This window comes from Monodelphis domestica, chromosome 2 (assembly GCF_027887165.1).
Source record: "Monodelphis domestica isolate mMonDom1 chromosome 2, mMonDom1.pri, whole genome shotgun sequence".
NCBI classification, from domain to species: domain Eukaryota; kingdom Metazoa; phylum Chordata; class Mammalia; order Didelphimorphia; family Didelphidae; genus Monodelphis; species Monodelphis domestica.
Genome location: NC_077228.1, coordinates 195463754 through 195478887, shown reverse-complemented (window position 1 = coordinate 195478887; position 15134 = coordinate 195463754). Strand labels below are relative to the sequence as shown.

The following is a 15134-nucleotide window of genomic DNA, read 5'->3' as shown; positions in this document are numbered from 1 at the left end:
TCCTAGCTGTATAACACTGGGCAAGTCCCTTAACCCCTATTATCTAGCCCTGACCTCTCTTCTAACCTAAGGCTGTTTCCTGGTATCCAGGGACCCTAAAATAGCTGAGTATAAGACAATGGGGGCAGGCACTGTTTTCTTTTCAGTCTCTGAATCACCAAGGTGACTTCCAATAGTAAGCCCTAAATGGATGTATATTGAATTGCTTATGCTTGAGAGAAAGGCACAGAAATTCCTAATGAGGATCCCACCCCACCTTCTTCACTTAGATAAGTGCTTCCTTATCTCACAGCCCCAGGGAGTGAATGGAAATGAACAGAAATCACCAGAGAAATAGGTTTGCTGTGCCAAAAGAACAAGATTTATTAGAGAAGTTATCCAAGGAGTTTGTTTGCAGTTTAAAAGATGTCAAAGCTGAAAACATGATAGAAGTGACATCTTACTAGAAAAAAAACATACACACACCACAATTTGCTAAGCCTAGGAGGGACCCCAAGAAGCTTCCAGCCTTGCATGATAGCTTTGAGGTTTCCTCCCTGCGGTATGTCAGGCTGAATGGACCTGGAGGGTTACAGGGGCCGGTGCTGGACATGCTCTCTGGAAGAAACGACTCTCCCATCTTTGATCTCCTCGGTGATGGTGCGGATCTGAGTGCTGATCTGAGAGCTGGGGGTACAGGACACGCTTGGGGGGCAGGACCCACGGACCATGGGCTTGCACTCTGTGGCACAGGGGTGGGCAGGAAGCCTGAGAAAACAGAACCATCAGAAGGTAAATGTCCCGGCCAAAAACTTGATCAATGTTCAATAAAATGAGAGAAGAGTAAAGGAGAAAGTGGCCAGAGTGTGTTCCCAGCTTAGAGCTGCTTTCTTCTCCAGAGAGGGAGATTGTGGTTTATATGCGGAATGTCATCCTCCCCTCCCCTTTGCAAAGTATAAAACCCCAGATTTCTTGAAGAAGCCGCTAAAGACCTTTGAACACATTCCCCTACAGCTTGTGCAGAAAGTATCTCATTAACCGAACTCACCCGTTGCCTCATTTATGTGGGACTCGGTTTCACCGCGTTATAACGAGGGTAGGACAGTTGGAGCTTTTTCTCAGAGTACTAACATCCATGGGCAAATGTCTCCTTGTTTGGGGTTCTTTCCTTAACCCTAGGATCCTCTCACAGTACCAGGCTTATTTGCTGCCTCCTCCCACTCCCTCATCCATCCTCCTTGCCAGGGATCATGGACAAGGAGCACAAGGTTGTGAGAATCAGGTATCACCAGCCTGCCCCGAGTCTCGGAATTTCTAGCCTTGGCCTTGCCAGTGCCCTGGAGCACACACTTACTTGCAGTCTTCTCCTTCCAGCAGCCGGCGGTATGTGGAGATCTCTGACTCCAGCCTGGCCTTAACATCCAGGAGGACCTGATACTCTTGATTCTGCCGCTCTAGGTCGCAGCGGATCTCAGCTAGCTGAGCTTCCACATTGCCGATCAGGCACTGCAACTGAGACAGCTGGGAACAATAGCGAGCCTCTGTTTCTGCCAAAGTGGATTCCAGGGAATTTCGCTGCAAAGAAAAGATGGGGAAATCATGTTAATCTCTTCCTCTGTTGTCGGGCATCCCTGTGGCACTTCCATTAGAAAGCCACCTGGGGACAGGCTGGGAGCTCAGTGGTCACTGATAAGTCTATACCAAGTAGTTGTTTTCTAGGAATTCCAGTCCGGGCTGCTTACCAGGCTGTGCTGGGTCTGCAGCTCAATCTCCAGAGCGTTGACATTGCGTTTCAGCTCAATGATCTCTGTCTGGCAGCACTGGAGCTGTTCAGAGCTGGACACCACTTGTTGGTTCAGCTCTTCTGTCTAAAGCAGACAAGGCAACAGAGCATGGTCAGGAGGGACAACATCCCTCTAAAGGTCTCCCTGCTTGGGGGCAGCTGAGTGGCTCCATGGATTGAGAGTCAGGCCTAGAAATGGGAGGTCCTGGGTTCAAATATGGCCTCAGATACTTTCCAGCTGTATGACCCTGGGCAAGTCACTTGACCCCCTATTGCCTAGTCTCCACCATTCTTCTGTCTTGGAACCAATATATAGTAGTGATTCTAAGGTAAGATTATTTTTTTTTAAGTCTCCCTGCTTGAATCCCCCCAATACCCACTTGGGTGGTGAACCAGTTCTCCACATCTCTGCGGTTATTCTCCACCAGGGCCTCATACTGGCATCTCATGTCATTCAAGATCTTATTGAGGTCCACAGGTGGGGCAGCATCCACCTCCACATTGAGCCGGTCTCCAAGCTGACTTCGAAGAATGTTGACTTCCTGCAATGAGCAGATGAGAGCAATTAGTTCTAGTTCCTAAGCTTGGCCATCTCTACTCCATGGTCCAAATAGGAATAGGATGACTTCTTATATTGAGGTCCTCAGAAGAAAGCTTAGAACAATTGCAATCTAGAAGAATTAGGTTTACATTTAGGAGTAATTAGGTGGTATAGTTCTAAAGTCAGAAAGACTTAATGTCAAATCTGGCCCTGGACAAGCCACTGAACTCATTTGGCTCAGTTTCTCCATCTAGTGCAGATAATAATAGCACCTACCTTCCAAGGTTGTTGTGAAAATCCAGCTAGATAAAAATTATAAAGTGCTTTGCAAAGTGTCTATGGCACATAGTAAGTGTTGAATAAAGTATTAACTATTATTATTATTATTATTCAGGTCTCAATTCTGACATATACTATCTGTTACCCTTATCAGTTCAGTCACTAAGTCTTTAATAAGTACCTACTATGTGTCAGGATCTGAGGCTAAAAAAGAGGCAAAAGATAGTCCCTGCTCTTGAAAAGCTCACAGTCATTTAACTTTTCAGTATACTAGACAGATTTTGATGACTATAAATTGTAGAGGAGATACCCACCTACTTTGATTGAACAAATTCCCCTCTGGAAAGGCCCTTTGTCAATGAAGCCACAAGCCCTCCTCACTATCTAGAATTATGAAATGCTGGAGCCCAAAGAGACCCCTGAGATCATGTAATCCAGTCGTTCTGAACCTTCTTTCGATACTGGACTCCTTTAATAGACCCCATCTCAACATGCTTGTTGTTGTTAGTGGCTAGTGATAATAAAAATGTAACTCTCTTCTGATCCAAGCTCCTAGAGCCTCTGAAATTTCCCCATAGACCTCAGGAAAAGAAGCCCTGAGACAATTGGACCCCCTAACCCCTTCATTCCCACATCAGTCCTTATCTAACCTCCTCATGGTTCTTCTTAAGACAGAGTAGCTCCTCCTTCAGGGACTCAAGCTGCATCTCCAAGTCAGCCTTGCACAGGGTCAGCTCATCCAGGATCTTACGAAGGCCATTGATGTCGGCCTCTACAAGCTGGCGCAGGGATAGCTCAGTCTCATACCTATCATTCAATTTAATGTGCATTTATTAAGTGACTATTGCATACAAGGCCCAAGAAATAGACAACATAGGAAAAGGGACTAGTTCTGTGTTTACTGGTTTGAGAGAACTCCTAGATGATCAAACACTATGTGCTGATGTCAGCCAGTAGCAGTTCTACAGCTTTCAGTCTAAAAGAGACTCTGAGAACTGATAAGGAAAAGAGAATTGCCCAGAATCACGGAACCAATATGTGTCAGAGGCATAGCTTGAACTTGAGCCTTGCTGGTTACAAGTATGCTATCTATCCACAACACCACAACTGTCTCTAGGCAACATAAGGAATCATATATCACATCAGAATTCCCTTTTTACTATTCTTCAGCTAAAGTCTGATTTACACATAAAAGCATCACTATATTTTTCGTGTAATTTTTCTCTCTCTGCTCTAAAAAGGAGACAAGACTTCCTCTTCTTCATCCCTTTCCCAAAAGGTCTTCATGCTTCCTGTTTTGAAAATCTGTAAGTCCTTGGAGAAGGTGAAAGAGGTGGAGAGGGTCATTAACAGCCAGGAGAATTTTAAATTCAATCTTTTTTTCAATCTACCCATGGCCTAAGGCTTGGATACAAAGGGTGAAACAGGAGGTGAGGAGTGTTTCCCATTGAGTCTCACTCACTTGGTTCTGAAGTCATCAGCAGCTAGTTTGGCATTATCAATCTGCAGGACCAGTCTGGCATTTTCAGCTTTGGTCAACAGGATCTAGAAAGCAAAAGGCACCATGGAAGTCAGGGCCAGGGACTACATTCCAACACAAGTGCTGCTGAAAGGGAGCAGGCTGTCAGAAAGGTCATCTTTCAGATCATCACCCTGGGTCTTTAGATGATGCAGCCCTGAGCCCTCCCCTGAGATGATGAGAAAAGACAGCCAGATGGACCCCTGTGAGATGATCACAACAGATGTGAGTGTTCTTCAGTAGCCCTCAAAGTCAACCCCAAGTCAGATATCACTTAGCTTATATTCATCATGGATTCTATTCAATGATAGGGTTGAATCAACCAATCAGTAAGAATCTAATAAGTGCCTAATAAGAACCAGGAGGCATACAGCATGCCTTCATCAAAAAAGATGCTATCTTCTAGGAGCAAAGCAGAATTGCAGTAGCATAAATTTCAGATGCACAAATTTAGAGATATCTCCATCTCAAATGTTAACAAGATATTTGTGCCCAACCTGTGGTAGATACTTCTGAGCTCATATCAGTATGATCAAGCACATTGATCCCGACATAATGTCATTTTGGTACTCTTCAAATATAAAGGACAAAAACTAATCAAAAAGGCATCAGGCACTTAGCTAGGCACTGGAAATACACATGCCAAGAATTTTAAAAGCCAATGAAACTTCCTGGGAGATAGTATCACTTGAATCAGGTTGATAAACACTTATGAACAACCTATAGTATTCTAGACACCTGTGCTAAACTCCAGTTTTCTTCTAACTCTATCTGGAAGGACAGAGGCTAGCTCCTAGTATGCCCCATTCAGGGAAGAGAGCTCCATCTTAGATACATAACCATTAACCATTTAGCAATTAGAGTTGTGTTTATCTGTTACCTTCTGCTGGAGATCCTCAATAGTCTTGAAGTAGGACTGATAATCAGGGTAAACTAATAGGATCTGAGATCCATACCACTCCTGGATCTTCTTCTCCAGCTCTGCATTTTCCCGCTCTAACATGCGCACCTTCTCCAGATAGTTGGCTAGGCGGTCATTCAGAAATTGCATGGTCTCCTTCTCGTTGCCATTGAAAACCCCTTCACCAAACCGGATAAAACTCCCACCAAAACCAGAGGTAGAGTATCCATTGGACAAATAAGAGGTGTTGGGTAGATAGCTCCCTAGACCACAGGAGCCCAGCTTAAGAGAGGAGGCTGACCCACCACTACAGGAGAGACTTGGAACCCTACAAGAGCCCAAAGAGCGGACAGAAGAGATCCGAGAAAAGCCACCACTGGTGCCACAGAGGCCCTTGAATGACCCAGTGGAGAATGTTGGAGTACAGATTTGGGAAGTCATGATGTTAGAAGGAAAAACCTGCAGATTAGTTAGAAAGCCCAACTTCTGAATTCTCCTTCCTCCAGACAATACTTATATACCCTTTCTGTTGGGTGTTGTCATGTTGGCAAATTGTCTTCTCTTGGGAAACTCTAGTCCCGTTTTGGTAGGTTAATCTCATGAATATGTGATTCCAGTAACTATCCAGGATTCCTAGTCTCATAAAAAGCATTGAATTTGGTTTGCTAAGTCAGGACTCTATGCTGCTGTCATTTCTAAATGGAATATAATTTTTATTATAGCTTCAAAGATTTTTATTACAGCTTTATTACTTCAGATCCATTAATAGGGAGTGGCTTCATAAAATAACACACTTAGGTCCTGCCCTCCCTGAGAATGCCTCAGTGGACTCCATCATTGTCTCTTGGTCTTACTCTTCCCCCTTCTATCCTATCTTCCCTAATAGGGGAAGTAATAAGGTATAACAGATAGACAGTTGGGTTTAGAGTCAGAAAGACTATGAATAAAAATCTCAGCTGTGTCAATTTCTAGTTGTTTCAGCCTTAGTTTCCTCATATGTGGAATGGGCATAATATTGCATGTGCCTATCTCACAGAGTTGTGAGACTCACATGAGTTGATATATGCAAAAAACACTTTTCAAATCTTATTGGGCTATATAAATGCCAAATGTTATTATTATTACTATTATGAGAGGAATCACAGTAAAGTAGATAGAATGTAAGCCTTGAATCAGGAAGACATGGGTTCAAGTCCCACCTCTGACATACACTAGCTGTGGGGCACTGGGCAAGTCAGTGCCCTATTCTCTAAGACCACAAGTTGTAGAGAAGATGCTGATGCATTGGTCATATGGAAATTCCTTAGATCAATGAAATACAAGCTTTGTCCTTATTCCTGTCATTATTATTGTTGTTGTTGTTGTTATTGCTGTTGTTTATTGTTGGGGTACATGGCATGTTCAGAGAGGACTATCACCTCTAGTGTGAGGGCTTGCTGATCCCTTTTCAGGGCTTTTCAACCACCTCTGGGGTCCACCTTTTACCCAACTCTCATCTGGGACTCCAAGAAGCTGTTGTAAGTGCAGTGGCCACACTGTGGTAAAACTGTCACAGCAGATGGGCTAAACCAAGTTGAAGGTAACCAAACCCATTGCTGAGTTAGACAAATGTCAACCCAAGCAAGTAAAGATGTCTCCTGGTAGAAGAGGTAGATGAGAACAACTCGTTCTGACAACCTTGAAGGTGACTAAAGTAGGTAGATACTGTGGAGCACTTAGAGCTTGGTCAGACATCAAAAATGCCAAATTCATGCACTGCATCCAATCATCTTGACTTCTGACTTTGTCTTGCTGCTGGACTTGGATGATTCTGGAAGAGAGAGTGAAGCTGATGACTTTGTGCAATTCTTTCTTATTTAAAGCCAATTTACTCACAAATCAAGACATCATCCTGTGGTGACATTGGTCTTTTTAAAAAATCAAGGATCAAAAACAATAGCAATTATTATTATTAATTCCAATGAGCATTTCTTAAACATCCACTCTGTGACAAACACTGGGTCCTTCAGAAATACAAAGATAAAAATGAAAAATGTCTTAACCCTAAAAAGAGTTTACTGTGACTCAAATTATCTGTCAATGTTTGTCCTAATCAAACATCATAGGTTTATGGATTTAGAACTGGAAGGGAACTTACCCAGTACATCTGGAAAGCTAACAGAGTTGTGAGACTCACATGAGTTGATATATGCAAAAAACACTTTTCAAATCTTATTGGGCTATATAAATGCCAAATGTTATTATTATTACTATTATGAGAGGAATCACAGTAAAGTAGATAGAATGTAAGCCTTGAATCAGGAAGACATGGGTTCAAGTCCCACCTCTGACACACACTAGCTGTGGGGCACTGGGCAAGTCAGTGCCCTATTCTCTAAGACCACAAGTTGTAGAGAAGATGCTGATGCATTGGTCATATGGTTAAAAAGACACCTAGATGGCACCACAACCTATCACTCTTCCTCACCCCTATATCCAAACAGTTATCAAATCTTACCACTTTACCTCTATACCATCTCTGGAATATGATACCTTCCCTCCAAGGGTAAAATTACCACCCCACGAAGTCCTCATGATCTTTTTCCTGAAGTATTACAATGTCTTCCTTAATGATCTCTTGGCCACAAGTGCCTCCACTCCATCCTCCACATAGCTGCCAAAGTTATTTTCCTTAAACAAAGATCTGATCAGATCACTCCCCTACTTAATAAACTCTAGTGGCTCACTATGATTTCTAAGATAAAATATCAACTCCTTTTAAAGCCTTTCTTTAAAAGCACAATTTATCTCCAATCCATCCTTCCAACCTCATTATACGGTACTCTCTTACCTATACTCTACAGAACAATCAAAATGGCCCTCTCCATTGTCACACATGGTATTCCATCTTCCATCTCCTTGTGTTTGCCCTGATCAGTCCTGTGCCTGAAATGCACTCTCTCCTTACCTCCACCTTAAATAATTCCTTACTTCCTTCAAGAAACAGCTCAAGACACATCACCATCTATACGATGTCTTCCTGATCCCATCAAATACTGGTTCCCTCTCTCCCAAACTGCCTTTTATGTACTTATTCCATACATGCATATAATGTGTACATTATATGTTGTCTCCCCTGATGAAAGTAGAGATTGTCTCGTTTTTTTCGCTTATGTCCCCTGGATCTAAGGATCTACCTGGCCCAAAAGTGAGTGTTTATGAAATGTTGACTGATTGGTTACTTGAATAATTCTACTACCTAGCTCACAAGATCATTAGATGAAATCTTAACATAAAATATTTTGTCAACTATATAGTGTTCTATAAACATCAGTCACTATTATTTTTAGAGGTAATGTGGTATTGTAAGAAGAATACTGAGTTTGGAAGCAAATGATCAAATTCTGGTTCTACACATTATCTTTGTGGCTCTTAACAAATCTGTATGCCTCCATCTTCTCATCTACAGAGAGGAAATGGTAATGTCTGTACTACCTATCTCACAAGATTATTGTGAGGACTGTCTCTGTAAACCATGAAAACCACTATATAAGTATGAGTTAATATTACCTATGATCTAATGGTCATTTATTTCTTGTTATAGCCATTGGAAGGTCTAGCTATACACAGACACTGTAATGGAGAGATTGGAGAAGAGATGGTGATGATAGGGAGAAAGAGGTTGAGAGTGTGAAGAGATCATTCTCCTCCCTTCCTTCTGGGGGGAGATAAGCCAAGTCCTATCTCCTTGAAAGGAGAATATGTCTCCCTAGAGATGTAAAAATGCCTCCCTCAGAGGAGACCAAGGCTCCTGAGGTCCAATCTAACCTTGAGAGGCAAGATGATTTCTTATGCCTCTGTTTTCCCCAGGGACATTAACTCTCAGTCCCTTTCAGGATCTTGGAACTACTCAACTGCCAGTTCCTTGGTCAGGCAATCTTGAATCACTGGGATCTAGAAGCCAACCCCCTTTTGGGGGAAGAGGTGCAACCCTCCCCAAATCTTCAATTCCCTTAACTATGTTGTTTAGAGACTGACCCAGATCAAATCTTAAATATCAGGTAATGTATTGGGGTTCAAGCAGGAAAGGGGTGACAAGGATATCAAGTAGGAAAGTGGGTAAACAGGGAAGCCCTACAAATTGTCCCCTATAGCAGCTTGACCCTCCAAAGTCTGGGGGTTCAAGGCTTCTCTGCCTTGACCCCTCTTTCTTGCCAGCTGCCTTTTAGACCCTACTCTCAAGCTAACTACATCTTGAACATAGGAGTACAGGGACAGGTAAGGGTGAGAGAGACAGAGAGAGAAATCCTTGGAAGGGATCTATGGATGGCTCCCTTCAAAAGTCCCAGTCCATAATCCCACTGAGGACTTTAGCCTGCTGCCACTGAGAGTCCTTTTGGAGGTATTCAGGGATTCAGAAGGGCCAGTAAATCTCCAAAGAAATAGGCTTCTTCTCAGCCTAGGGAATCCACCTCCCTCCTCTGGCTACCAGCTGGAAGTGAAGTTGCCAGTTGGATCTTCAAGCTTCTGATTCTCTCCTAGCATTCTGTTTTTTCTTCTTGCTCCTCCCCCACTCTCTCTTCAACTAGTCTCTGTCAGAGATGTAGAATGTCTCTTCTCTTACAATACCCAATCAGAGGGGTGAATTGGGTGCTAGGGTTAGTACTAGGGCTAGTATTTCTGGTAGGAGAGCTTGCCAAGTCTTTTCAGAACACATCTAGCAGTATGGAGCTTGATTCTGCTATACTCACTGCTAGATACCACATTTTAGGAGGAATCTGGATAAGCTAGAAAGTGTACAAAGGGTAGTAAATAGGTTGGTGAAGATCATTCAGCTTACATTATTTGAGGATCAGTTGAAGACTTGGGAATGTTTAGCTTGGCTCTTATTATCATGTTTTGGTCAGGTCCTACCCTCTGTGAACCCATTTGGGGGTTTTCTTGGCACAGATACTTGAGTAGTTAACCATTTGCTTCTTTAATTCATTTTCCAGATGAGGATAATTAAGGCAAAAAGGGTTAAGTGACTTTCCTAGCTAGTAACTTTCTGAGACCAAATTTGAACTCATGAAGATGGGACTTCTGATTCTAAGCCCAATGTTCTATCTACTGCTCCACCTAGATGACCTTGGATAAGAGAAGGCTCAATGGGAATTTCAAGTTTCTGAAGGTTTTACCCTACAAGGATTCAGTTTATTTTGCTTAGCCCTAGAGGGTAGAACTAGGAGAAAGGGTTGGAAGTCACAAAAAGGCAAATTTCTACTTAGGGTTAAGAATAGCTTCCTTACCACTAGAGTTTTCCAAAAGGAGAATGGGCTACCTTGGGATATAGTAAGCTTCTCTCTCTTTGAAGATCTTTAAGCAAAGGGTGAATGGCCACCCATCAGGTGTTGTTCTGTAGAAAAGATTTCCATTTAGGTTCAATTGAGACTAGGTTGGCATGGAGATCTATGATAAGAGCGTGCACTGCTTTTCCAGGGATACTGATATTTAGGAAGACTAAACTAGGCCTACCTAACCCCATTGCCTATTGATTCCAGGGCTGGTACCCTCTTTAAAGCCAGATTCCAAGGAGAAATGCTTGAAAGGGGAAATCAAGAGAGCCAAAATAAAAGCAAAGGCATAGAGAGGAAAGGAATTTGGGGAGGGGGGAAGAAGCTTGAGAAATCAAGATGAGATTTAGAGATGCTTTTTAAAAATCATATGAAATGTTCACAAACTAGATTGATTTGCAAGGGAAGCTTTTATGGCATATCTATGCTTCTCAAGTTGTAATTTTCCAACCCTTTTAAAGAATTTTATGAGCTTCTCTTGGGAATTACTCAAAGGTTATGGTGTACACACCTAACCTTGTCCTGTGGATATCTTACTAGACCTACTTAGCTTCCCACACAGGAAGAACTAATAAAAGGTCCAGTGGTTCTTGTCCCTGACAAACTTCCTGCTGTTGAGAACAAAAGAAGTCAGTATTAATCCTTCCAATCCATGTGCAAAACTAGAATCTGGTTTATGGAACAAACATTTAGAGCTAGAAGGGACCTTAGAAGCCATCTATCCCAGCCCCCTCATTTTACAGTTAAGGAAACTTGAGGCATGGAGGGATTATATGACTTGCCCAGGGTCACACCTCTAGTAATACATGGTGGGATTTGATTCTTTCTGGGTTTTTCACATTCTAAGTACAAAATGCTATCCACTATACTATACTGCTTCTCAAAACTTCTCCCACAGTCCAGCCCCAGGAAGATTTGAGCCAAAAACACTTGGTTTATAAAACCAGATTTCTTGTCCCTAAATTAGCTGTTCAGATTTTCTCCAGGATCCCTGTAATCTGGATAAATCTTTCAAAGCCTGGTCAGTATAAGAAAGTGTTGGCTAGCATGTTATCAAATGTTATTCTTCCCTGATTGCAATGTTCTTTGCTGAGGTTCTTTGTACTAGTCTGAGCAAACACATGCCCCTTCCCCCCCACACTCTCAGGCACCCACCCACCCACCTCCTCTGGAGATTTCTGTGAAACAGGAACCTAAGACTATAGTTAGTTTTGTTTTGTTTTGTTTTTTAGTCCTGTCCAATTCTTCATGACCCCATTTGGAATTTTTCTTGGCCTTTGCTTGAGGAGTGGTTTGCCATTTCCTTCTCCAACTCCTTCTACAGATGAGAAAACTGAGGCCAACGGAGTAAAGTTACTTGCCCACAAACACTCAGCTAATATGAATTCAGAAATATGAGTCTTCCCAATTTCAGGTCCAGCATTCTATCCACTGTATCACCTAGCTGCCCTAACTTCAGGTTCGCTTTCCCATAAACTTCTGCACTATTTCTCTTTGCATTTCTCAGAGTGCATGACATGGTAACAGATCACCAGGGCCCTCCACCTTCCTACCCATTTAGCCCACTCCTCTCTATAATCCTGGTCTGAGAATGCCTCCCTCTGGAGGCAAGGGTTCCTAGAGAGCAGAGATCCAAGACTTTGGGACACCTTTTTATTCTGTCCAAGTTTAGGATGGCTTATGCCATACAGGAATCAGAGGTTTTTCATTAGCTTGCCACCATGAATCTAGGAAGAAAATTAATTCTCTGGCACTGGTCTCTTGATTTCCATTCTGTGCTTCCAGAACACAATAGAGCTCAGAGCTACAGTCTAAAGATGTTGGGTATACCAGCCCATGCAAACTGTGGGCACCCATGTTCCAAAGATCATTTAATAAATCATTTCTCAGAAACAAATATTTTGGATAATTCTCTCAATATGGAAAAGTAGCAAGGGATAGTAAAAAGACCATTGTTCTGGAATTGGAAGACCTGGATTGAAATCCCACCTCTGCTGCATATGTGATCTTGAGTAAGTCACTTCTCTCCTTGAGTTTCAGTGTCTTCATCTGTAAATGATGAAGACTAAGTCAAGGTTTTTAACCTAGGGTCAAGGGACCCCCAATAGGTCCTTGAGCAGATTTTAGAAAGTCCAGAACTTAGATGGGGAAAATTGCATCTTTCTTTCAGCATAATCAGCTTCCTATGTAAACCTATGTATTTTATTTTAACAATTTTAAAATATTCTTTTGAGAATGAGTCCATAGGTTTCACCAGACTGCCCAAGTAATTCATTCACCCCAAAAAGCTTATGAACCCCTGGATGAGTTCTAATGTCTCTCCCAATTCTACATATATGATCTAATGATCCAGAATGCTACTATTGGACTTTAGTTCACTTCAACATGATCAAATTCTTTATGAGGTTGTCTCATCAGACTAACTTATTTTACTGTTCAAATTGCTTCATGTCCATACTCAAGGGTGGATCCAATTCCTTATCCACCCCAGATATTAGTTCCCCTGGATCTCAAGTCATCCCTCTGAACTAAAAAGCCCTCCCTTTGATTTTTTTCCCCATTCAGTTGCTCTTCCCTTATAAAACATAGGTACTCTTTCCTCATTCCTTGCTGGTGACTCGTGTGCAGCCCATGGCCCTGAGAGCTGATGTTTCAGACTCTGTTGTAAATTGTTCCTTTTGGCCCAGAATAATACCCCTGACTTACTTAATACCTAAAGTTTATCAAGCACTTGAAATACAGTATTTCATTTTCTCCTAACAACACCCATTGCTAGGTAGCAGCTATTACTGTCTCCATTGTACAGATAAGGAAACAGACCTAAGAAATGACTGAGATGGATTTTCCTGAGGTCAAGGCCAATATACAATCCACCAAACTAAGCTGCCTTTGTTTGGACATAGAAATGGCAAGGACTTTGGAGAGCATCTATCCAGTCCAACCCCATCGTTTTATGAAATAACTTGTCCAAAGTTGTACAAAATGAATAAATAATAGTAGTAGAGCTAGGATTCAAATTCAAATCCTTGGATTCCAATTCCAGATAGGACTCTTTCCATTAGACCACACTGCTCCACACCATTTTTTTCTCTACAGCTAAACCTTCTTGCCCTTTTTCTCACCCAGTAAACTCAAGTAGGCCAATGCTTTTAGAGCCTTTGTCTCCCCTCTTTTTCTCCTACCCTATCTCTCTTCCTAGTCAGTCTCAATGGCCTGCCATGATTCTGGTTTCCTGAGTTTGAATAGCTTGGATGAATGCCTTCCTTAGGCAAGAAAAATCAGGTCTCTCTCTAATTGGAGTTCTGTCAATCCTACCCATGCTCCATGACCCATCAGTTTCCACTGTTTACATGGAATCCAAGCCCAGCATGAACAAATAAAAGGAATGGAGCAGTAACAAAATACGTAAACACATGAATAGAAAGGGCATTATGGAAAGCCTTGGTTTCCTAAGATCTTAGACTATAAAGCTGGAAGGAACCTTGGAAGTCAACTCTAGCATTTGTCATGATTCCCTATTCCCAAAATCCTGCCCAAGTGATGGCAGATTGCACACACATGTGTGCACACACACATTCTCACAATTTCACATCACACACACACACACACACACACACACCATGTGTATTTACTTACATCTCTACCTCCTCAGCCAGGATGATGATTCTTCCACTACTTCAGGCTCCAGATCCAACCTGCCTCTCTTGCTTATGGAAATCCTCAGAAACTTGAGCCTCACACACCATCCTAACTCACCTCTCCAATTTCTTTCCTTCTTGCCCTGCAGGCTCCCCTTTGGTGCTGTCTCATCTCTCACCACGGTTGATGCCATGGTTCTCTCCTTTACAAGATCACCCCCACTCTGCCCTTCTCTTTCTCTCCAACACTCTCCCATCTGTCTTTCAGCCCAGTCCTATTCATTCCTTTATTCCCCACCTAGTTCCCCCCACCCAGATTTTATGGACTAACACATTCCTCAGCTCTCATTTCTCTCACTAATGTGCTTGGGGAACCTGTGGTTTGTGAAAGATGTAAAACCAGGCTGGACTTCCATAAGAAGGCCTCAGGTTTCAATCAGCTGGTCCCCTTTGATTCAAACATCACTTAGCTTCTTCCTCCTTTGACTGACTTCATTAACAAGAGTTTACTGGAGGTGGGATACTATCTGTGTATCCATCTCCCAACCAACATCAGCCTTTCTAAAAACCAAATAAGATGGCCACAGACTATAATTACATTTTTTTTAACCAGGAATTTTACTTTCAAATGGTCTGAGATGCCCAGATGAAAGGCATTATAATAGCTTCAGTGTTATTAAGGTCATTCATAAAAAACAGGCCAGAAGAGTTAATAGCCACACCAAGCCAACCTCCCCAAATGGTAAGCCCCTGCAGGTGCCTGAACCAGTCTCAGTAGTGTCCATCCACCCTCCCACCTCCCCTTGAACTCTTCAGGAGAGCTGAATGGGAGGGACATACGTGGGAGCATCCTGGAGCCAGTCAAGACCAACTCCCCAAAGGCCACTGTTAAATTTTCAGTATGAGCATCTGCGCCTCAGCAATCAAGAATCTCTACAAATCAGGGCTTGAGTCAGTATTTTGTTGACTGTCTAGACTTAAAAAAGCATTAGTAATACAGATTAAATTTTAAAGTGTCTCTGAATGTTATTAAATGTATAATTTGTATTAAAATTTATCATGTGTAAGAAAATGTTGATTTCCTTAATCCTTTATCAATATATTCCTGTATGTAAATTTAAAGATCAGGATTACAAGAAAAGTTTCACAGAAGTCTCCCCTCTCTTCTCTGTGACTGCTACT

General features: G+C 42.2%; 1 protein-coding gene across 1 annotated transcript; it reads right to left on the bottom strand.

The window, feature by feature from the left end:
• Positions 1–345: 345 nt before the first annotated feature.
• Positions 346–9485, bottom strand: KRT36 (keratin 36). Its single transcript, XM_001368022.4, has 7 exons — positions 4982–9485; positions 4045–4127; positions 3233–3389; positions 2143–2304; positions 1722–1847; positions 1334–1554; positions 346–747 (listed from the first exon to the last, which is right to left on the bottom strand). The coding sequence occupies exons 1-7, from the start codon at positions 5441–5443 to the stop codon at positions 570–572; spliced, it is 1389 nt and encodes a 462-aa protein (XP_001368059.1). The 5' UTR covers positions 5444–9485; the 3' UTR covers positions 346–569.
• Positions 9486–15134: the final 5649 nt, after the last annotated feature.